We start from the raw sequence: 22,701 nt of genomic DNA, 5'->3' as shown, positions 1-22,701 counted from the left end.
ATAAAGTTTGCAAAAATAGTTCTCACATTAAAACAGGTATTTGTTATTTGTGATGTTCATTTTGTTGTATAAAATAAGAAAAGAAAGAAGATAGTACTAGGTAGTAAAATATACCCTGCAGTAGTTTCATAGCTTTAACACTGGGAGACATCACGAAGTCTAAGTGTCCCAGGTGTACAAGGCTATATTCCCTGCAGCACTCTGATTCACCCTCTGGCATGTAGGAACAGACAAAACTCTCTCCAGCAGCAACAAGCGATGATCTGGCGGGGGGGGCGGGGCAGGGAATCCTCAGTGGTTCACAAGGGCTGTTTTGTTTCCAGGCATGCCTGTGTGGTTCGTCTTTGAATAATATAGAGATGGGTTTGTAAACAGCAACTTGGAAACTAAACAGCGCAGTGTGACTAGCTGTCAGGAGCAGAGGGGAGGGCAGTCGGGGAAAGACGAGCAGACGGGCTGCTGATCCCATTGGGCACACCCCTCCCAGTTCCCTTGGACTGGGAAGAAAAGGGGAAGGTTTTTTTTCCTCAGAAGCATCAAGTGAACTGTGCAGTCGAAACTTGCTCGGCAGTGTTTGGTGCTGAATGTGAACGTCAGAGGATCTGTCCTGATACAACCCCCACCCCTGTAATGTGAGGGTCCAGGATGTGTTGGCAGAGAGGATCGTGCATCATTCCCCCAGCGAATGGTAACAGGTAAGAAACGAAGAATGTAAGGTGAGCTCTTCGTCGGGAGCGGAAGTATTAGAACCGATTGCAATATTGCTTTGTTGGATAAAGGGAGGCGAAAAGCAGACAGCCCGAGCCGGCGACACTCTGATCAATTGGTGTATTGGATTTAGATGGTGCGGATAGTGTACATTTCTGTGGTAAGCATGGTACAATAAAGGACTCTTCACAAATTCTGTCGAGAAGTTCTTGACAAAACGAGGACTTCTGTTTAGTCTTCCTCTAAAAACACATCAAAAGTGTCTTAATTGAACACATTCATTTCACAGAACTCCGCAACGAACTTCAACACATTCCACAGCAAATCTATTGTTAGTTTTTCAGCTTTGTGTTTAATTCTGGTGAAGATCGAGTTATTGAAGTGCAGCTTAACCCCCCCCCCCCCCACCACCCATGTAGGGCATTTACTAGGTCGTTATTTTTAAATGATGTTGAAATGAAACATCTATCTCTAATCATGATTATTGTGCCCCTATCCTGAAGACACCTCTGCTGCCCATCTAGCATGCTGTGGGTGAGGGGCGCCTCTCACTCTCCTCTGAGGAGTTGGCAGAGCGGCTTGCAACCTGTCTCTCGCCCTTTGTCCCCACTGTCGACCTCAAAATGGTCAACCTTTCCGCGCTGCACCACTTGATGGACTGCACTGTTTTCAGCCCCTTACACACACGCACAAGCTTCCCCGGGGTCTTAACACCGCCGAATATCTACGTGGGTTGTTTCTATCATCCCCTTTCTAACAACTTGGCAGGATTTCAGTTTCCCTTCCTTTCTCTCCCGAGGGTTTGTCAGTTTTTCGTTCACCCGCCCCCGCCCTTGAACACTATTTGAGGCAAGTGAATTAAAGTGTTATAAATCATTTTTCAACTGTGGGTGGACATTAAGTGTGAAAACTTCAATCACTTGGAGAAGCAATCCCAGATTCCACATCGTTAAAAAAAATCTCTTGAAATATAATTGGGAAAGTCGAAGAATACGGTGGTTTATGTGGATTAGGAGGTTGCCACAGAAGTTGCGGGTCAGTAATGGAGTTAAAGCGCGCAGTTATAGAAATTATCAGAAGAAAGCGAAACACAGATTAAAAACAGAAAACGCTGAAAGCACTCAGCAAGTCAGGCACCATCCGAGGAGAGAGAAGGAAGCAGAGTTATTCTTCAGGTCAAGGGAAGTGCAAGTGTGCACAGAAAGCACCACAAGCAGTCGAGATTGTCTCTCATATTGGAGGTTAGTGGAAAAGTTTCTGGCGTGAAGAACTAACGCTACATCAGTCAATGTAACCAGTGGGAAGACTGTGGCATATTGCCTGTTGTGGCGCCTACTTCATTTCAGGTTCGACAGATAAAGTCGTGCAGATTAACGAGAGCTGCTAAAGTTAACAGTGGCACAGATTCTCCGAGTTTAGCACATTGAAATTATATACTGGCCTTGGCTAAATTTGCAAAACCCAATGCTGTCTGTTGTTTCTAATTATGTAAAATCATTAACAAATTAAGTGTTAGAGCGATGGCATTTAACGATTTCATAAAGTGACCTGAACTTTATCTATTTATTGTTAGTGAACAGACGACGAAGCCCAAATCAAAGTAACAGTCAGGAACCGATATGTAAATAGAGGAGCTGCTAATAAATGTTCCACATGGAAAAAAACTAATGTGTGCGTGTTTTCTTTCAGCAGTTTTAAGTATTTTTACTGCCTTCTCGGTATAATGTTAAACAGGATTAGTGAAAAGTCTGTTGTCGTGTTCTGCCACCTCGTGGCGAGTTAACAACAAGCAGCAGTTAGTTGAACTGGTTAGTTATAAGAATAGAAATGGCTGCAATATCGAGATTGGCATCGCTCGTCAACGACACGTAACGTCTTTTTGGGGCCTCGGGGGAGTTTCTACCCTTCGGGGCCACACTTTGACAATTTTCGGGCACTGGGGAGCTGAACTCGGCAACAGGACAGACTCCTCACAGATAAAGGCATCATGTTGAAAGGTTGCCCCAGTCTCTACACTGCCAAGGGTCAGCAGGGGGGTTTGAGAGGCCGCGGAAAGTAGACCCCCTCTTCACTCACAAACTTTCTGTGGCCCCCTCAACCCACCCATGCCTCCTTTCATGGGTGTGGCCCCACAAGTGCTGACCCTTGGCAGGGCCAACCTGGTACTCTGGCACCTTGGCAATGCAATCTTAGAACTTTGGCAATGTAAACTGGGAAGCACTGCCAGGGTGCCCAGATGGCATTGCCTGTGTGTCACGGGGAGTGCCAGGGTATTACCCTACCCTGTTCCCAACCACCCAGGGGGCTCGAATACCCTGCGAGACCCCCGAGATGCCAACACACCTGGTCCATGATTGTTTTTAGATAGTTCAATTATACACACAATAAAGTCTCGTGATTTGACTCTTCACCATTTGCGAACTCTCTCATTCATGCAAAGCATTATGTACATCCTTTTACCAGTTGCCAGTCCAATGTTCAATTATCTGCAGTTTTCAGGGAAGAAAAACTAGAAGAAAAGTTGGAAAAAATGTCATAAGTTAGAAAAAAGCACCTTAATATTAAAAAAATCCACGGTGTATTTCCTGGATGAGATTGTGCACACTGCCCATATGTCGTCTGCCATGTTGTTACTGGAGTGTTTGCACATAGGTGTTCATTTGCGTCTACAATACAGTATCTGGGCAATATTTAAGTCGCCATTATTGAAAAATTTGTGAATCTGAACTAAGCAGAAAACATCCTCGAATAATGTTGACACTTGCTAAACAAGTGACAATGGTGTTAGTGCTACTATGTTGGACAAGGAGTATAGTGTTAATGAATCTACAATTAGATAAAATAAGAACTGATATATTAGTGTTTCTGGTAGTCGTACTGCCAGGTTAACTTTTGTAATTAGGAGAGATCCAGAAATGGAGAAGTTACTTATCATGTGGGTAGAGCACCAACATAAAAAAAATCCCAGTTAATGGTCCCAAGGAACATTATAATTAAGGACGCATGGGATGAGGTTAGAGAATCAGCCATAAATGCCAGTTGGATAAAAAATTTGGCCCGAGGCTGTGAATGATTTCACAGGCTTCCCCAACGTGGATGCTGAAGTTATCATGATTATAGAGTTGGCAAACAGATTGGAGGGGAGGGATTTGAAGACCTGCCACATATGAAGTAGAGGAGTCTCCTCAATCGGAACTCTGTACAGAAGTACTTGTTGAACTGATCAAATCAAATTAATGTAAAGAGGAGGAATAAGAGCCTACGAAGGTGCAATTTACAGCTAAGATGATGGCAGACCTCATAAGATCAACAGAAAAATATAAATAACAGGTGACAGACTATGGGATAAGTTTGAAAAGCCGCATTGCCTTTTGTAGAGTGACTGACACTGCTATTGCTTCTTACACAGAACTTTACAAGATTGAAAAGCAAAAGACGAAGCAGTGAAAAATAACATCTGTAAAAATCCACAGCTACATCAATCTCACCCACTCCCTCCACCTTCAAATAAACCTCCACCAACGCCACCTCCAAGCCTTTTACATTCTGCAGGAGAGTTTTATAATAAGGGTACGTGTGACTAATATATATTTCTTACTTTGCTAAACGGCAGCACATCTTCATATTCATTAAAAACATGGTTTTGGTTGTCTTTTATTCTCTAAATGTTTCACATTTTTGGATGGTTGTAACCGATCTAATCGACTCCCATTATAAACATGTTCGCTGTTTATGAGTTTTCCCAGGAATGTAATCTCCACGAACAGCAGGACTTTACTGTATAATGAACTGAAGTACTGAAAAACAGTATTACTTATTTGCATTCCAGACCTTTTCACTTGAGCATCATTTTATGCGGTTGAAGATTTAGCCAAGTGCTCAAGGCTAAAGATGCAACCAGATTGGTTGGTGTTCATTAACTGCTTTTAGTCCCCAGACGTTTTGACTTCATACATTCTGTCTGATACAGGATAAAACAGTTAAATAAGTAATGAGATAAATAAATGTATATTCACACGTGGGTAATTATTCAGAAATGAGAGTAAGTGGCAAGGCATAATGCCATGAAATAGTGACAACACACAAGGAGGCCACTCGGTCCATTGTCTTCATGCTGGCTGAACTCACCCGGTCCCACACTCCTGCTTCTTCCCCGTAGCCCTGCAAACACTTTTGCAAATTATGGCACAGTACCTTCTTTAATAGGGGACAGGTAGGAACCTTATTCCAGCATAAACTATTTTTTTTCATCTTAATGAAAATAACCCACTCACAATTGGGCTCTCAAGCATTGTTAGCCCTGGCTCACTTACACAGTAGGAATTATATTAATTGGACCAATAAGAAAGACACAGAAACAGGTTATATTTATTTATATATTTTATGTATTTACATAAATATTTGTCTTCCTTCCTGATTAATTCATGACTTCTGGACATCCCACCACTCTTTGCAGTCAGTGAGGTGCTTTAGAATAAGAGGGCTGCTTTGCAGAGTTGGGCCACAATCCTGACATCAGCCTGAAGTCACGGTCGGGAATTATAAGTGACTATGGCGGGACATCAGCCACAATCTTCCTGGATTAAGAAGCCGCCTCGAGGAGCTCCAACCAATTAAGGATAGCAGGGGGTGCAGGAAGCCCACTAGCAAGGCCCACAGTGATGACTGGCCAGTAGCTGCACCAGCAGAGGTGGAAGCAGCTGAGGCAGGAAGGAGACCGTGCAGGTGCTTCAAAACGGAGGTGCTCTCTGCAGCAATTGAGAATCTCTTCACAGGATGGCTTCTGGCCACAACTGTTGCCGACGCATCCTGTGGGTGGATGCTAGGGTGATTCAGTGGAGGTGTTACTGGTCCCCCAGCATGGCGACAGATGACTGCTTCCGGTTAAGTGACCTCAGCGAGGGGCCCACCCACTTTTGGAAAACTCTTGGTGGTACCATCAGTTTCTCTCAATTGGCTCATTAATGCCCACGCCGACACACTATTTTCCAACTTGTTCCTGGTCCTGTCACCTAACCTGCCTCCACGGGAATGGGGAAAGCCATTGTAGTCACCATAGTAATCTAAGGAAACGAGTTAGCCAATGTGCGCACAATAGTAACCCACAGAGAGCAATGAGATACATGATCAGAAATGTTGGGCATGATTTAGCTGCCTTGTTAAGCCTGTCTTGGTGTCGGGACGATGCTGTTGAATCTTGCGAGAAACCTTTCGCGAGATTTGCGACACTCAAAATGCCTCGCAAGATTTAATAAAATAATTGAAATATGCAGTCGCGGGATTCTCCCTGCACCCGGGACCTGATGGATGCATCTGCGAGGACTAACCAGGGTGGGATTTAGTACTCCCAGGACATTAGAGACCCAGATGGTCAAGAGCATGGCAGTGCCAAGGTGCCAGGCTGGCAGTGCCAGGGTGTCCATGTGCTCATTGGCACTGGATCGGGCCATGGGGAAATATTTATCAATTTGGGGGGGTGGGGGTGATGTTGGGGGGAGGGGGATCAAAAACAGGGGGAAAGGGGGAATCAAAAATGGGGGGGGGGAAAGGTCTAAAGGAGTAGGGGGAAGATCGGGGGCAGCCAGACAAAATGGCGCCCTGATCTGCGAGGAGCCTTTCACGCTGGAATTGTCAAGAGGAAATGACTCAAGTACAGCCTTGGCAGAGAGAAACTCCTCGAGGCCAAAATCAATGGCAAAGTGCCATTGGTTAGTGGCGTGCCTCTCGGCACTGCAGCCACTGAGAAACTCCCTGCTAAATGTGTCCAAACCCGGACATAGATTTCCGTTGAATTGCACCTATTATTTGTGATGCTGTTTGATGGATAAACAATCGCTTTTCAGGCTTGAGTTATTAAGTAACATTGGGACTTCCGGTGACGGCGGGAGGCGGCCGCACAATGGAGAGCTCCTGCTTGGGAACGGCATTTTCGGGGCTTTAAGCCCGGTCCCAGGGTCCACGGAGGCGGCAGAAGCAGGGAGAAGGCACGGAGGAGGCACTGCGAAGACACAGGAGGGAAAAAAAACCCAAAGAAAAATGTCGAGGGTGAGCAAAAAAACGGCCGAAAAAAAAGCAGCTGGAGGTCCGTCGGGGAGTGGAAAGGTCACCGCGGGGTCACCAGGAAAAATGGAGGCTGGAGCACCAGGGAAGGCCGCACTGCTTACGGCTGAAGAAATAACCAAGGTGATGGCTGCGGAATTTGAAAAGCAGTTGGCGCAGATTGCGAAATGCCTGGAGACGGTGAGGAAGGAGATGAGGGAGGTTTTGAGTGTGCTGGTGGAGGAGGCGGTTTCCCCGGTGAGGACGGAGGTGGCGAGCGCAGTGGCGGAGGTGTGAGAGCAAGGGGACGCGCTGAAGGAAGTGAAGGAGACGTTATTGCAGCACGGTGATCAACATGCCTCGATGGGGAAAGAGATGCGGAAGGTGATGGATAATAACAAGGATCTAGAGGAAAAATGGAAGACCTGGAAAATAGATCCAGGCGACAGAATGAGGATTGTGGGGCTGCCCGAAGGAGTTGAAGGACCGAAGCCGACTGAGTATTTTGCCGCGATGCTGGCAAAACTATTGGGGGAGGGGGAGGACCCCTCCCGATATGAACTGGATTGGGCTCATCGGTCGTGGAGGCCTGTACCAAAGGAGAGTGAGCTGCCAAGGGCAGTGACTCTGTGCTTCCGTAGGTACAGGGTGAAGGAGAAGGTCCTGAGCTGGGCCAAGCAGAAGCGGGTGGTGCAGTGGGCAGGAGCTGGTATACGTGTATACCAGGACTTTATGGTGGAGCTGGTAAGGAGGTGGGCTGCCTTCAACCGGGTGAAGAGGGCACTGTACATTAGCAAGGTGCAGTGCGGCATTGTATATCCAGCGAAGCTGAGGGTGACTTACAAGCTCAAGGACTTTTATTTTGGAACGCGGAAGCAGCGGAGGAGTTTGCGAAAGCAGAAGGACTGTGGCAGAACTGACAAATTGAGGAATGGCCATGTGCCGATGTAACCTCATGACTGTATTTTCTTCTTTTTTGTATCACTGCGCGCAGGTGTAGAGACTAAAGGAGCCAATGTGGTATATATTTGGACAAGGGAAGGGACGGGACTTTCACTCTAAATGAGAGTTCTTTGGGGTGTAGGTGGATATGTGGGGTTTGTGTGCTAAAAGGGGACCTTTGGGCTTTCCTGGGGCCGGGCAAGTGGGAAAGGGACCTGGGCAGGGGCCCCCACGCTGACCGGTTTGTGCCGGCCAATGAACGGGAGTGAGGTGGGGGGAGGGGCTGCGGCCATCGGAGCCTGGCAGAACAGGGTCCAAGTGGTCTAGCCGGGGTGGAAAGTTGGGGGGGAAGGAACCACGGGTGGGGGGAGGAGTTTTACAAGAGGCAGTGGACGGGAGGAGCTGGAGACCTGGGAGGAGGGGGGGGGGGAGCTGTGTAAGATTAAGGGTGACTACGGGTAATCCCTGATTCCTTTTTGTCATTTGTTTACGTAAACATGCGGGTTGAGGTTTGGGGGTTGGTGGGTAGATGGGATCTTGTTATTATGGGGACTGACATATCTTGCTGATTATTGTTTATTGTTGATGGATGTAAATGTGGGAGAAAATGTGAAAATGGAGGAGAATAAAAAAATTTTTTTTTAAAATTAAAAAATTAAGTAACATTGACATCTCACAAAATGAGGCAGGGACCATTTCCAACAAACAAGAGTCTGATAACTTGCTCGTGACATTTAATGCCATTACCATCGCTGAATACCCCACCATCAACAATGGTGGTCACCATTGATCAGAGACTTAACTAGACCAGCTAGATAAATACTGTGGAGACAAATACCGTGGTTCACCATGCTCCGCCCCATTAAACTGGTGTCATCGGCATTTCAACGGTGTTGGTGGGTCATCAGTTGGCCCACGTGTGATGCTCCACCGCCCAATGGGCCGGGTTCCCGATGGCGGGGGCCACATGTGGTCCCAACTGTGCGGGAACCCGGACTGTGTCCAGCGCTGCCAAACTCGACTGGGATCCGTGCCGCTGGCCGGGTGGGCTTCTGCAAGGGCTGGGGAGGGGGGGGGGCGCGGCGGGTGAGGGGTGGCCAGCAGATGGGCTATGGGGTCGTGGTTGGCGGGTTGGGGTCGCGCACGGCCGGCGCCATGTTGTACGGCGTGATCGGTGCAGGCCGTGAACCATGCACATGCGCAGCCCGGGACCCCGCCATTTTCGGCCTGGGAGGCAGGAGTTTCAGTCGGCGCCAGTGCTCGCCCCCCACCGGTCCTGTTATCACGCCGATTATTTGATCGTAAAAGACCACACATGCTCCGCTGGCACCGGCACTAGGCCGCTGGAGCAGAGAATCCAACCCATAGTGACCCAAAAGGAGAATCCCGGACCTTGACTCTCAATAGTTTTTCCAACACTTATAAGGCACAAGTTAAGGATTGAATATGGACTACTTCCCATTTGCCTGGACGAGTGCAACTCCAACAATCCTCAAGAAGATCAACACCATCCAGGACAAAGCAACCCGTTTAAACAACATTCCAACCACTACCTGAAACATTCACTCCCTCCACCACCAACGCACAGTGGCAGCAGTGTGTAACATGGACATGATGCACTGCAGCAACTCAGCAAGGGTCCTTCAAAAACACCCTCCAAACCCACGACCCCTACCCTCTAGAAGAAAGCAGTTGCATGGGAACATTAACATCTGCTAATTCCCCTCGAAGCCACACATCATCTTGATTTTGAAATAGATCACCATTTCTTGGGACACATTTCTGGAACTCTTCCTGTGTGTATACAAAGAACAAAGAAAAGTACAGCACAGGAACAAGCCCTTCAGCCCTCCAAGCCCGTGCTGACCATACTGCCCGACTAAACTATAATCTTCTACACTTCCTGGGTCCGTATCCCTCTATTCCCATCCTATTCATGTATTTGTCAAGATGCCCCTTAAATGTCTCTATCGTCCCTGCTTCCACCACCTCCTCCGGTAGCGAGTTCCAGGCACCCACTACCCTCTGTGTAAAAAACTTGCCTCGTACATCTACTCTAAACCTTGCCCCTCGCACCTTAAACCTGTGCCCCCTAGTAATTGACCCCTCTACCCTGGGAAAACGCCTCTGACTATCCACTCTGTCTATGCCCCTCATAATTTTGTAGACCTCTATCAGGTCGCCCCTCAACCTGATTTTGTTCCAGTGAGAACAAACTGAGTTTATTCAACTGCTCCTCATAGCTAATGCCCTCCATACCAGGCAACATTCTGGTAAATCTCTTCTGCACCCTCTCTAAAGCCTCCACATCCTTCTGGCAGTGTGGCGACCAGAATTGAACACTATACTCCAAGTGTGGCCTAACTAACGTTCTATACAGCTGCAACATGACTAGTCCAATTCTTATACTCAATGCTCCAGCCAATGAAGGCAAGCATGCCGTATGCCTTCTTGACTACCTTCTCCACCTGTGTTGCCCCTTTCAGTGATCTGTGGACCTGTACACCTAGATCTCTCTGACTTTCAATACTCTTGAGGGTTCTTCACTGTATATTCCCTACCTGCATTAGACCTTCCAAAATGCATTACCTCACATTTGTCCGGATTAAACTCCATCTGCCATCTCTCCGCCCAAGTCTCCAAACAATCTAAATCCTGCTGTATCCTCTGACAGTCCTCATCGCTATCCGCAATTCCACCAACCTTTGTGTCGTCTGCAAACTTAGTAATCAGACCAGTTACATTTTCCTCCAAATCATTTATATACACTACAAACAGCAAAGGTCCGAGCACTGATCCCTGCGGAACACCACTAGTCACAGCCCTCCAATTAGAAAAGCATCCTTCCATTGCTACTCTCTGCCTTCTATGACCTAGCCAGTTTTGTATCCACCTTGCCAGCTAACCCCTGATCCCGTGTGACTTCACCTTTTGTACTAGTCTGCCATGAGGTACCTTGTCAAAGGCCTTACTGAAGTCCATATAGACAACATCCACTGCCCTACCTGCATCAATCATCTTTGAGACCTCCTCGAAAAGCTCTATCAAGTTTTGAGACACGACCTCCCCTTCACAAAACCATGCTGCCTCTCACTAATACGTCCATTTGCTTCCAAATGGGAGTAGATCCTGTCTCGAAGAATTCTCTCCAGTAATTTCCCTACCACTGATGTAAGGCTCACCGGCCCAGGATGTAGTTCCTTGGATTATCCTTGCTACCCTTCTTAAACAGAGGAACAACATTGGCTATTCTCCAGTCCTCCGGGACATCACCTGAAGACAGTGAGGATACAAAGATTTCTGTCAAGGCCTCAGCAATTTCCTCTCTAGCCTCCTTCAGTATTCTGGGGTAGATCCCATCAGGCCCTGGGGACTTATCTACCTTAATATTTTTCAAGACGCCCAACACCTTGTCTTTTTGGATCTCAATGTGACCCAGGCTATCTACACACCCTTCTCCAGACTCAACATCTACCAATTCCTTCTCTTTGGTGAATACTGATGCAAAGTATTCATTTAGTACCTCGCCCATTTCCTCTGGCTCTACACATAGATTCCCTTGCCTATCCTTCAGTGGGCCAACCCTTTCCCTGGCTACCCTCTTGCTTTTTATGTACGTAAAGTTGTATATTTGAGATAGAGCTGAATGGTGATGATTTACTCTGAGGGTCACAAACCTCAGGTTGAGAAGGCGGGGTCTTCATGAATAACCTCAGCCGGTATGGGAATTGAACCTATGCTGTTGACATCGCTCCCCATCACGAACCAGCCGTCCAGCCAACTGAGCTAACCAATACCGAGACCATGGGGACTACAGCAGTTCAAAAAGGCATCTCACCACCACTTTCTCAAGGGCAGTTAAAGATGGGCAATAAATTCACATTCCGTCAATGTATAAAAATAGTAGATTCCCCAACTTATCTTCTAATGGTGCCCTGGGATCATCTGAGAGGGGAGGGGAAGCGGAACATTCAATTAAAATTGTATATTAGATTTCCTGCACATATTTCAGAATAAATTAGGTAAAATTATTGCTTTGCCATATCTTTAATTTACTCCCAATAGCTCCAAATAAGCAACATAAATATGCAATCCATCTGGAAAAGAGTAACATGAGCTTAAAGAATCATAGAATTCCATTTGGCCCATCCAGTCTGCACCGAACCTCTGAAAGAGCACCCTACCTACACCCACTCCCCCACCCTATCCCCACCTAACGTGCACATCCCTGGACACTAAGGGGCAATTTATCATGGCCAATCCACCTAACATCTTTGGACTGTGGGAGGAAACCAGAGCACCCGGAGGAAACCCACGCAGACACAGGGAGAATTTGCAAACTCCACACAGACAGTCACCCAAGGTCGGAATTGAACCCGGGTCCCTGGCCTGGCGCTGTGATGCAGCAGTGCTAATCACTGTGCCACCGTGCCGCCCCCTTTTTTATCAGTCCCTCCCCCCGGCCATCCACCCCGTTCGCACACTTACTTCCAAGTCCATGGGCGGGATTCTCTGCCGGTGGAATGCTCCATTTTGCCGGCGCCCGGGGATTTCCCAATGCATGGGGCTGCCCCATGATGGGAAACCCCATTGACCATCAGGCATAACGGAGCATCCTGCCAGCGTGGTGAGGCAGAAATGTGGCGCGGTGGGGTGGACAATCCGGCCCTATATATTTATGCCATTCCTAACTCTCATTGAACCTGTTTTGTAATAATATGAAATACTGACCATTTGAAAAATGGAAATCATTTTGGAGCAAAGTTAGAATATTTTAAACCATTTTAAATTAAATAAGCTGCACGTCTGTGTATGTTATTACATGTATTACTTCTCAACTAATTCTATAATTTTCGATAGTTTAAATTTGTATTCTTTGAAATTTTCTACGAATGTCAATATATAGCAGCTTCAAAGATATACAATCCTTAATTAAATACAGTCAAATCCACATGTGGACAATTGCATCATACAATGATAGAACACCTGGTGAGTTCATAGACAAAACAAGTGTTCCTGAAGCTGAGTCAGTCAGCACTGTTGTAGGTATTGCTGCGATATGCAAATCTAAGTACACAGAACCATAATAATATCCCTCTCAATCTGCTGCATGTTCAAACTGCTCCAGGAACAACTGATGATCTTCCTCTCCATTACGTTCAGCCGATGTAATGTGACCTTCTCCCTCCTGTTCTGAATCTGAGTTCTTCATTTTCACCCAGTGTGTATCTAATCTCTATTGACTCCTTTGTGAACTGTGTTTAGTTCTGTTATTGAGTGACCATCAGGGGATGTGATTGTGAGGCAGAACTATCAGTTCCTCCCTTGAAATAACCTCCCTTGAAATTTACAACGAGTTTATTCTTCCAGCAGGGAATGGTTTTCACTTCACAGAGGAAACTGAGATAGAACCACCCCAGTAAAGTACCTTGGCCACCTTTCTGCATCAGTGAGATCGGAGTTGAAACAGGCATTTAATAAAACAGGAGTGCTTGGAAGGCATAAATGGGGACATATTACAAGAACAGAAGAAATAGGAGCAGGTGTCTGGATTTTCCTTTGGAACAGAGAAGGCTGAGAGGGGACCTGATTGAGGTGTATAAGGTTATGAGGGGCATGGACAGGATGGATAGAAAGCAGCTGTACCCCTTAGTTGAAGGGTCAAATAAACAAGGGGGCATAATTTTGAGGTGAAAGTCAGGAGGTTTAGTGATGATTTGAGGGCATTTTCTTTCACAGAGAGTGGTGGGAATCTGGAATGCACTGGCTGGGAGGGTAGTTGAGGCAGGAAACCTCACAATCTTTAAGAAGCACTTGAAATGCCATAACAATCAAGACTATGGGCCAAGAGTTGGGAAGTGGGATTAGTTTAGTTTTTTAGTTGGCGGGCTTGATGGGCCAAAGAGCCTCTTCTGTACTCTGTGATTCCATGAATGGACCATGTGGCCAGGTCTGCTCCAACATTCAATATGATCCTGGCTGATCTTGGGCTTCAACTCCATTTTCCAGTAAGCTCCCCATTTCCCTTAATTCCCTGTGAGGCCAAAAATCTGTCTATCCCAGCCTTAAATAAATGTAAACATATTTAAACATTAAGTATGGAGTGTGTGGTGGTATGCCTGCAAACAATATGACAGATAATTGGTGTGCGACCTCCAGCCAGCAGGTGGCGGGCGGTATGATCCACCATGCAGTCTTGAGACAGTTGTCATGTGACAAGACACTCAGATATAAGCTAGGGCAGATTTGGTGACCGAGAGGTTATAAGACGTACATAAGGATACATAGGGGTAGTTCCAGGGGAGTACAAAGAAACTGCATGATAACTTGCTCATAACTAACAGATCGCCATCTTGCCACGTGTGTATCAATAAAGATCTGGGGCGTCATTCTCTGACCCCCCGCCGGGTCGGAGAATGGCCGTTGGCCGCCGTGAATCCCGCCCTCGCCCCCGCCGAAGTCTCCGGTACCGGAGATTGGGCGGGGGCGGGAATCGGGCTGCGCCGGTTAGCAGGACCCCCCGCTCAATTCTCCGGCCCGGATGGGCCGAAGTCCCGCCCAGAAATTGCCTGTCCCGCCGGCGTAAATCAAAGCTGGTATTTACTGGCGGGACCAGGCGGCGTGGGCGGGCTCCGGGGTCCTGGGGGGGGCGCGGGGCGATCTGACCCCGGGGGGTGCCCCCACGGTGGCCTGGCCCACGATCGGGGCCCACCATTCCGCGGGCGGGCCTGTGCCGTGGGGGCACTCTTTCTCTTCCACCTTCGCCACGGCCTCCACCATGGCCGAGGCAGAAGAGACTCTCCCCACTGCGCATGCGCGGGAAACTGTCGGCCGCCGCTGACGCTCCCGCGCATGCGCCGCATTCCCGCGCCAGCTGGCGGGGCAACAAATGCCATTTCCGCCAGCTGGCGGGGCAACAAACGCCATTTCCGCCAGCTGGCGGGGCGGAAATCCCTCCGGCGCCGGCCTAGCCCCTCAATGTTGGGGCTCGGCCCCCAAAGATGCGGAGCATTCCGCACCTTTGGGCCGGCGCGATGCCCGTCTGATTGGCGCCGTTTTTGGCGCCAGTCGGCGGACATCGCGCCGTTGGGGGAGAATTTCGCCCCTGGTTTGGACAAGTCACAGACAGTTCTGTGGATTCATCGCTAGACATCGAACACTGAATACAACAGAGAGGAAAGCCAGTAATTAAGGGGTCAGGTTAGAGAAGATACAATAAAAGATCGAGAGGCTGTGCCAGTGAGATGAAAATATACTCATGGAGATCAATAAAAGCAGGTAGCAGAGTGACAGGCATGAAAAGCACATGCTCTATTTAAGGTATATAATTAATATCAAAGGAAGGAGGAACATTATGAATGGGATGCTTGAGAACCATGGAGTATGGGGACGAGAGAAAATTCAGCAGCGGTTGTTGATCAGAGACACAAAGCAGCAGAGGGCAAGTTCTGAAGAGCCAACACCATTGCCTTTTTTTCCTGAATTGATTAAAATGCTTCCTGTTATCCCAATTTGCTCCAGTAACATGTCTTTAATTGAGATTAGTTTTCAAAGAAATACAGTTACATTTGATGCTTTATTTTGAGGGCCATGATGTGGAGATGCCGGCGTTGGACTGGGATGGGCACGGTAAGAAGTCTTACAACACCAGGTTAAAGTCCGATAAGTTTATTTGGAATCACTAGCTTTCGGAGCACAGCTGATTAAGGAGCTGTGCCCCGAAAGCTAGTGATTCCAAATAAACCTATTGGACTTTAATGTGGTGTTGTAAGACTTCTTTTTTTGAGGGAGTGGGGACAGTGGGGAAGATAAAACCAATGTCACTTTAGCTTCACTCAGTTTTATGGCCTTTCTTATGCTGAAATCTATGCAGGTTTATTCTGTGATCTCACTTATTTGTAATTGGGCTGAGGTTGCCCACACTTAGTTCAAATTGGATGGTTAAAGCCAAGGGGCTGGATTCGCCCAAAATGGGACTATGTCCCCCGCCGGCGTAAAAACGCTGGAGTTTTAGTCTTGAGATTCGTGCAAAAAAGATCAACTAATTCTCAGCCCTGCAGGGAGCTAGCAGGGACCCAGAGTAATTCACGCAGCTTTAGCTGTGGATACGGGCCCCCGCACTTCCGGTTTTGAGTCCGCGCATGCGCATGGCGGCAGCCTCCAGCGGTCACGCCGAGCTCCATGGCAGACTTGGACCGTGGAGACAGACACAACACCTATTATCCTGTGATAAATTACCACTTGACAATGTAGCCTTCAGTAAAATATTAGCATCTACCTTAAATGAATGTAGAGGACATAGGTACAGGCAGGTAAGAATAACATGGGTTTACATAGCACTGGTATGAAGTACTTCTGAAGTGAGGTCACTGTTGCAGTGTGGGGAAATATGAAAGCCAAATTATACAAAATAAGGTCATGTCCATGAACACCAATGAGCAAATTACCAGGTGACATGTTTTGGTCGCATTGTTTGAAAATCTTGGGAGAATAATCTGTTCATCTTCAAAAAGAGCCTGGTAGCATTTTACACTCACCAAAAAAAAGGCAGAAGGAGCCACGGTTCAACATAACAATCTAACAGTGTCAGAGATGCTCCCTTTAGGATGCGAGGTTGAACCGTGGCTCCTGCAATATCCTGAAGGCTGCACTGAGCACTACCTGCTCAAGCCTCTGATGTGACGCTGAACTTGTGACTTTCTGACTCATGAATGAGAGTAGTACCTCAGAGCCAAAGCTGATATCTTGGCAAGTTCACCATTGACATCAGGAAGTATTTCTTCATATGGAGAATAATCAATACCTGAGGTTTTATTCCAAGTGAGGCAGTGGAAGGTAAACATTGTGGAATCAATCAAGAAACTGTTAGTTTCCATAATGGGATGAGGGCAGCGAGAGAGTATGTTTCTGTGAGCTATTCATAGTACTTGATTGGCATCCCATCCACTACCTTAAACATTCACTCCCTCCAACGCCAGCGCACAGTGGCATCAGTGTGCGCCATTTACAAGAAGCACTGCAGCATCCAGCCAAGCCTGCTTTGACAGCCCTAGCTTTGATAGCGCCTACAAAACCCATGACCTCTACCTCCTAGAAAAATGAGGGCAGCAGTCACATGGGAATATTGCCACGTGTGAGTTCCCTTTCAAACTACACTTTGTTCACTATCAGAAGGCAAGAATCCTGTTCCTCCCTTCCTAACAACATTGTGGAAGTACCTACACCAGATGGACTACAAGGCTTGAGGAATGGAGCTCACCATCACCTTCTCAAGGACAATTAGGGATGGGCAACAAATGGTGGCCTAGCCAGCAATGCTCACAACTGAAGAAAGAACAAAAATACATACAGTTCAACAAATGGCTTCCTCAGCTTAACTTTGTGATGAAGCTCAATTTTCTCTGTTCCATGGGAAAAGTTCATGACCTGAATTCTCTCAGTCTGCTGGCATCGACTGAAAGGCTACAAGTTTAAAATGAGTAAGCTAGTTTGTGTTATTCAGCATTCATGAGAAATGTGTTCCATTGCCACTGTTGCTTCAAGATCTCAGAAACAAGATTACAAGTTCCACAAATATATGTACAATTCTGTCATTCTGTTTTCAAAAAGAAAAAATAAAGATTGCAAGGAAAGATAAGCAGAATGAAGCTAAGTAGTCAGCCCTTTCAGAAATCTCTTCACAATACCTGTGGGCTGTACAGGACCACCATTGTGCTCTGTATGATAAATGGGCCTATCCTCTCTTTATCACACCGTAAATATTGGTTCAAATTATATTCCAGTTCTCAGGTGCACAATGCTATATCGATGACAACTTTTAATAATTTTGATAGACACAAAAGGAAACACTTTTTAATGTAAATATGTAAACAGGAGAATTGAAAGTAGTCTTTTTATATTAAGTCATTGGTTTTTTTTCTTTTCTTCACAGAAAAGGATCTTGTTTCACCATGGGGACAATACCACTTTTATTATTACTTTCCATGAACTCATTAACATTCGCCTTCTGGATTGACACGGCAGAAGATTATACCTGGCATTTACAAAGAACACCCAAAGTATTGGACAGAAGAACCATAATCCTAGACCCCCCAAGGTTCAAAGCTAAAACCAAATTGTTGACAAACTCAACCTGTGGGATTGCTTGTCAAAAGAAACTACCACTGCCAACCGTGTCTGACCTTCAAAATTATCTTTCTTATGAAACGGTGTACAACAATGGGACACGAACCTTGACTGAGGTGGATGTCGGAGAATTCAACCTGAAAAATGAATTTGAATTTGCTCAGGCAAGAGGCCGTTCTCGGAGGAAGAGGCAGGTCTTTGGGTTGGACAGCAGATTTAGCATTGGTAACAAACATTTCATAACCAGCTACCCTTTCAATACAGCAGTGAAAATCTCCACAGGATGTACTGGGATTCTAGTTTCACGGAAACATGTGTTAACAGCAGCTCACTGCATTCATGATGGTAAAGACTATGTGAAAGGTGCCAAAAGGCTAAGAGTAGGATTCTTAAAGATGAGATCCAAGGGGGGTGGAAGAAGAAGGGGATCGAAGAGGAATAAAAGGTCAATTAAGGATAAGCCATCTTTCCAATGGTCAAGAGTAAAGCGCACGCAGGTACCAAAGGGTTGGTTCAAAGGAGTGGCTGATGATGTCGCAGTGGATTACGATTATGCTATTCTTGAATTAAAGCGACCTCAGAAACACAAGTATATGGAGATTGGAATTAGTCCTCCTGTCCAGAATATGCCAAGCAACCGGATTCACTTTTCAGGCTTTGATAATGACAGACCAGGGAAATTGGTATATCGTTTCTGCACTGTGTCTGATGAATCGAGTGATCTGTTCTATCAGTATTGTGATGCTAATCCTGGATCAAGTGGCTCAGGCATTTACATTCGCCTTAAGGAGCAAGAGAAGCGTACATGGAAACGCAAGATCATTGGAGTCTTTTCTGGTCATCAGTGGGTGGATATCAATGGTGTACAGCAGGATTACAATGTGGCCGTGCGCATTACTCCACTTAAATATGCGCAGATATGCTTCTGGATACATGGGAACTACGCTGATTGCAGAGATGGTTGATGGAAGTCATTACATATATTACATGCTTTTGTATCCATGTACTTGTGTGCATAGGAAGTGGATGATGATGTTCCATCAAGGCACATTTCATCTCGACTGAAAGAATCTGTTCAGGGTGCTCTAATTTAAGAATATAAAATGTAAAATTAGCAAGAGTCTTTCAGAGTATATTGTAACATTGGGTAACATTGCTGTTCAGAATGTTTAGTTATTCCGTATTTAATTTACTGCGATAATTAATTAATCTGTGGGAACAAAGTATTCAAGGTTGGTTAATAGCCCAATAAGTAATGATTTTGAAAGATATATTAAAATAGCGAATAGTGCTTATTCTCATTCCTAAATTTATTTTTAAGGTTTTGAAGAATGCGCTGCTGAAATCTCCAGAACCTCATTATTTGTCCTGCAAGCATAAAAACTATTATCGACTCAGATTTTAAGCATTTTCATTTTTCGAAGAATGACTATTTGCCTCGTAGTAAAATATACAAAACTATCCACACGTCATTTGTTACTGAATTTAAAGTAGTGTGTAACATAGGTGAATGAGTGTCTTATCATTTGTCTTAGTTGTACTGATCAATCTTGGAGCATTTGAAATTGAAGGTTCAAATTGGGTGTTGTTCATACCTTGTTTCCAGCAAAATAAATTGTCGATATGCTCAATTTTCAATAATAATAATCTTTATTGTCACAAGTAGGCTTACATTGCAATGAAGTTACTGTGAGAAACCCTAGTCATCACATTCCGGCATCTGTTCGGGTACACAGAGGGAGAATTCAGAGAGGTAGAATTCAGAATGTCCAAATTACCTAACAGCTCGTCTTTTGATGACTTCTACCAATGTATACCGTTTAAAAATCCCGGGCTCTTCAATACAGCAAAGATAAAGTAATGGCTGTCATCAAAATTATTCGAAGCAGGTTTAGCAAAGTTAAAGAAAAGGAAATAATGTCGTTCGTTACCCTGTTACAAATTATGTTTGATTTCATAGAACAAATCCTTTAAAATGTTTAGTGCAAATTAAATTTGGCAATTTATCCAGTTAAAAGTGTTCAAATTTCAACCATTTCGCCTTTCTCCCCCCCCAAAAAAAACATTAAGTCAGTGATTGAAAAAAAAAGTATCTACAGCCCTGTGACGAATATTAGTGCCTGTGGGATGATAACTGACTAAGAGCAATTCATCTTCTCAGAAAATCTGAACAATCTCTTTACGAGTGAGTTGATGGAGATTTATCTTATTCAACTGCATCTGAATAGAATTAGAAACTTATGCTTGAAGTACCAGTCTAATCATTTGTTGTGCTAACAGTAAGCATATTTATATAAGTATTTATACAGAGAGCAAAGGTTAAGATCTACAGGCTTGCCTTAAATAAAAAACATATGCAAACCAATAATATGATTCAGATATCTTTGGCAGAGAGAGTTTAGTGACAAACGCGGTTCTTTAAAGTGCATTCTAGGATGCTTTCTCAAAAAAAACTGTAATAGTATTTTGGTGCTACATTTTATCTTGAAATACATATTTGGGTGGCATTAACATCACTCAAAATACAAATGCATGAAGTAAATCAGGAAATTATGGAAATGAGGAATGTCTGGAAGGTCCTACCACTTTAAATGCACTGGTGCTATGCTATTTGCTACAATCACAGTCTTTGCATGTTAAGTAATTTTCATATATCGGAACTGTAAAGATAGAATAGAAGAAGTATTTAGTTAAGAATTGTAAAGTGACTCACTCTGCTTAGTCACATCATTCACTCTTTAAAATTAAATGTAATTAAACTCAAATAAAACACAGAATCTGTGGGACGAAAACCTGAACAATTATTTGATGAATAGTTTTAATAACGTTGATTGTTAACAAATAAAAGTGACATTTAATCAGTATTGTTTTAGGACAAACACAAGGTCTGAAAAGTCCACACTTATTTAAAAAAAGAAACATTGCTGAAAAATATCCCTGCCAAAAATTACAGGCACCATTCATTATTTTTAAATGTACAAAAAGTACGCAACTGCCCAATATAATTAATTATACAACTCCTGAACTACAGAAAAACATTCCAGGCTAGATAATGACTGACAATGATCATCAAAACAAAACATACTATGGGGAAGAAAAAGAGAACATTGATAGTTTTGTTTTACCTCAAGCAGGATAAATGTTGCTTTGCATTCTTGTTCTTTTGTTGTTTAAGAATTTCACGAAATGCATGTTTGGAAAGTGACTTTCTTTGTAGATTCACTGAGTTGCTGTACACTGTAAGACATGATCTATTCCTTTCAACCTCACTGTATATTCAGCAGAAAAATACAGACCTTTTCCGTCTTGTTATCTGTTGTGTTTTTCTTATCAAAGGAACACTTTACACATTCTGCAAACATACATTATTGATGCTTATTGAACCTCTTCAGCTACATATTCTATTACTTCCAAGCAGAGTCACTATTAAATTCATTTATTCAGTCAATAATCTGTAAGTTATCCATATTGCATAGTGATTATTTTCTATTATTCATGCAATCGCTCAAACAGCAACCTGAATGGAAAAGGCTGCTAAAGATAGCAAATAATAATAATAATATTTATTAGTGTCACAAGTCGGCTTACATTAACATTGCAACAAAGTTACTGTGAAATGCCCCTAGTTGCCACACTCCAGCGCCTGTTCGGGTACACTGAGTGAGAATTCAGAATGTCCAATTCACCTAACAAGCACGTCTTTTGGGAGTTGTGGGAGGAAAGCGGAGTACCCGGAGGAAACCCACGCAGACACGGGGAGAAGGTGCAGACTCCACACAGACAGTGACCCAAGCCGGGAATCGAACCTGGGACCCTGGCGCTGTGAAGCAACGGTGCTAACCACTGTGCTACTGTGCCGCTCCCATGAATCTGCTGATCTCAAATAACTGGTAAATTATTTCTGAAGGGACTAAACAAATCAATATTGTACATTATACTTTATATAAGAAACGTATCAGAAGGAATGATTGCAAAACAATTACACACTATTCATAAGTTCGTTGACAGTTCAATGATGCCAATGATGTGTGACAGTTCAATGATGTGTGATGTACGTTCAGTAGGCCTCACAAAGAAGTTCTGCATCATGGATGGTTGCACAGTACGTGTTTGTAGATATATACAGGATACAGAGTCCAAGTTCCATACTTGCTGCCACACAAGCATTGGTTCAGTCCACACTCACTCTAGTGTCAGGTTATGTTTTCCTTTACATCATACTGTGGGTAGTGCTGTTTCCCAATTCCACAGGAACCCTTGCCATGCCGATACCTTATACTACGCTGTTAGATGGACTTATATATTCTTTTAGAATTCATTTGCATATATTAAATAAATACATGTGTGCCGATCATTTTAAAGTTTGTTCTTTGGGGTGTAATATTGTCTGATTTTATTTTACCAATGTCTGAATTTTGTTTCTGTTGGATGCCATGTAAGCAGCCACGCATAAGCCGTAGGTTAGAGCACATTACTTTAAATCAAATCACCACCACTCCCCGGAGGGTCTCCTTTTATGACCTGCACCCAGGTCAGGGGTTTTAGAGGGACTTAACCTGCTATGGGGAAGCCCCACACCTTTGCATGGGAAGTTCATATTCCCAGAGGGGCACGGCAAACCTGATGGTTCCTCCACTGGGGTTATTACAACCCCCCCCCCCCACCTCAAATCTGGAGACATGTCCATGTCTGTCTGTGGTAAATGGAACTACTGTAAATTCACCAGTGCACTGTGATATCATGTTACTGCTGTATCGTGTTATGTTATGTGTTTAACCCTGTGGGCTCCACCTATGGGCCATTGTACGGCTTCACCCACAGGGGGATATGTCAGGGCACGTACTGGCTTGCCCATGGCTCCACCCCTTACAGGAAGTATAAAGGCAG

General features: G+C 44.9%; 1 protein-coding gene across 3 annotated transcripts; it reads left to right on the top strand.

Annotated features, from left to right (window-relative positions):
• Positions 1-330: 330 nt before the first annotated feature.
• prss35 (serine protease 35) lies at positions 331-21,126 on the top strand. Of its 3 annotated transcripts, none has more exons than XM_072499638.1 (3): positions 334-695; positions 4,118-4,278; positions 17,621-21,126. In XM_072499638.1, the coding sequence occupies exon 3, from the start codon at positions 17,640-17,642 to the stop codon at positions 18,777-18,779; it is 1,140 nt and encodes a 379-aa protein (XP_072355739.1). In that variant the 5' UTR covers positions 334-695; positions 4,118-4,278; positions 17,621-17,639; the 3' UTR covers positions 18,780-21,126. The 3 variants fall into 3 exon arrangements, with proteins under 3 accessions (XP_072355738.1, XP_072355739.1, XP_072355740.1); XM_072499639.1 differs by lacking the exon at positions 334-695 and adding an exon at positions 1,652-1,949; XM_072499637.1 differs by lacking the exon at positions 4,118-4,278 and having other exon boundaries at positions 331-695.
• The last annotated feature ends 1,575 nt before the right edge of the window (positions 21,127-22,701 follow it).

Source organism: Scyliorhinus torazame, chromosome 4, assembly GCF_047496885.1.
Source record: "Scyliorhinus torazame isolate Kashiwa2021f chromosome 4, sScyTor2.1, whole genome shotgun sequence".
Taxonomy (NCBI): domain Eukaryota; kingdom Metazoa; phylum Chordata; class Chondrichthyes; order Carcharhiniformes; family Scyliorhinidae; genus Scyliorhinus; species Scyliorhinus torazame.
The sequence above is the reverse complement of the archived record's forward strand: the minus strand, read 5'-3'. Positions and strand labels throughout refer to the sequence as shown.

Excerpts from the sequence above, each read along its gene's own strand:
- prss35 (XM_072499637.1), top strand. The coding sequence starts at position 646 with ATGTGTTGGCAGAGAGGATCGTGCATCATTCCCCCAGCGAATGGTAAC. Across the intron at positions 696-17,620 it reads CCCCCAGCGAATGGTAACAG|AAAAGGATCTTGTTTCACCA; the intron begins GTAAGAAACGAA and ends TTTTCTTCACAG.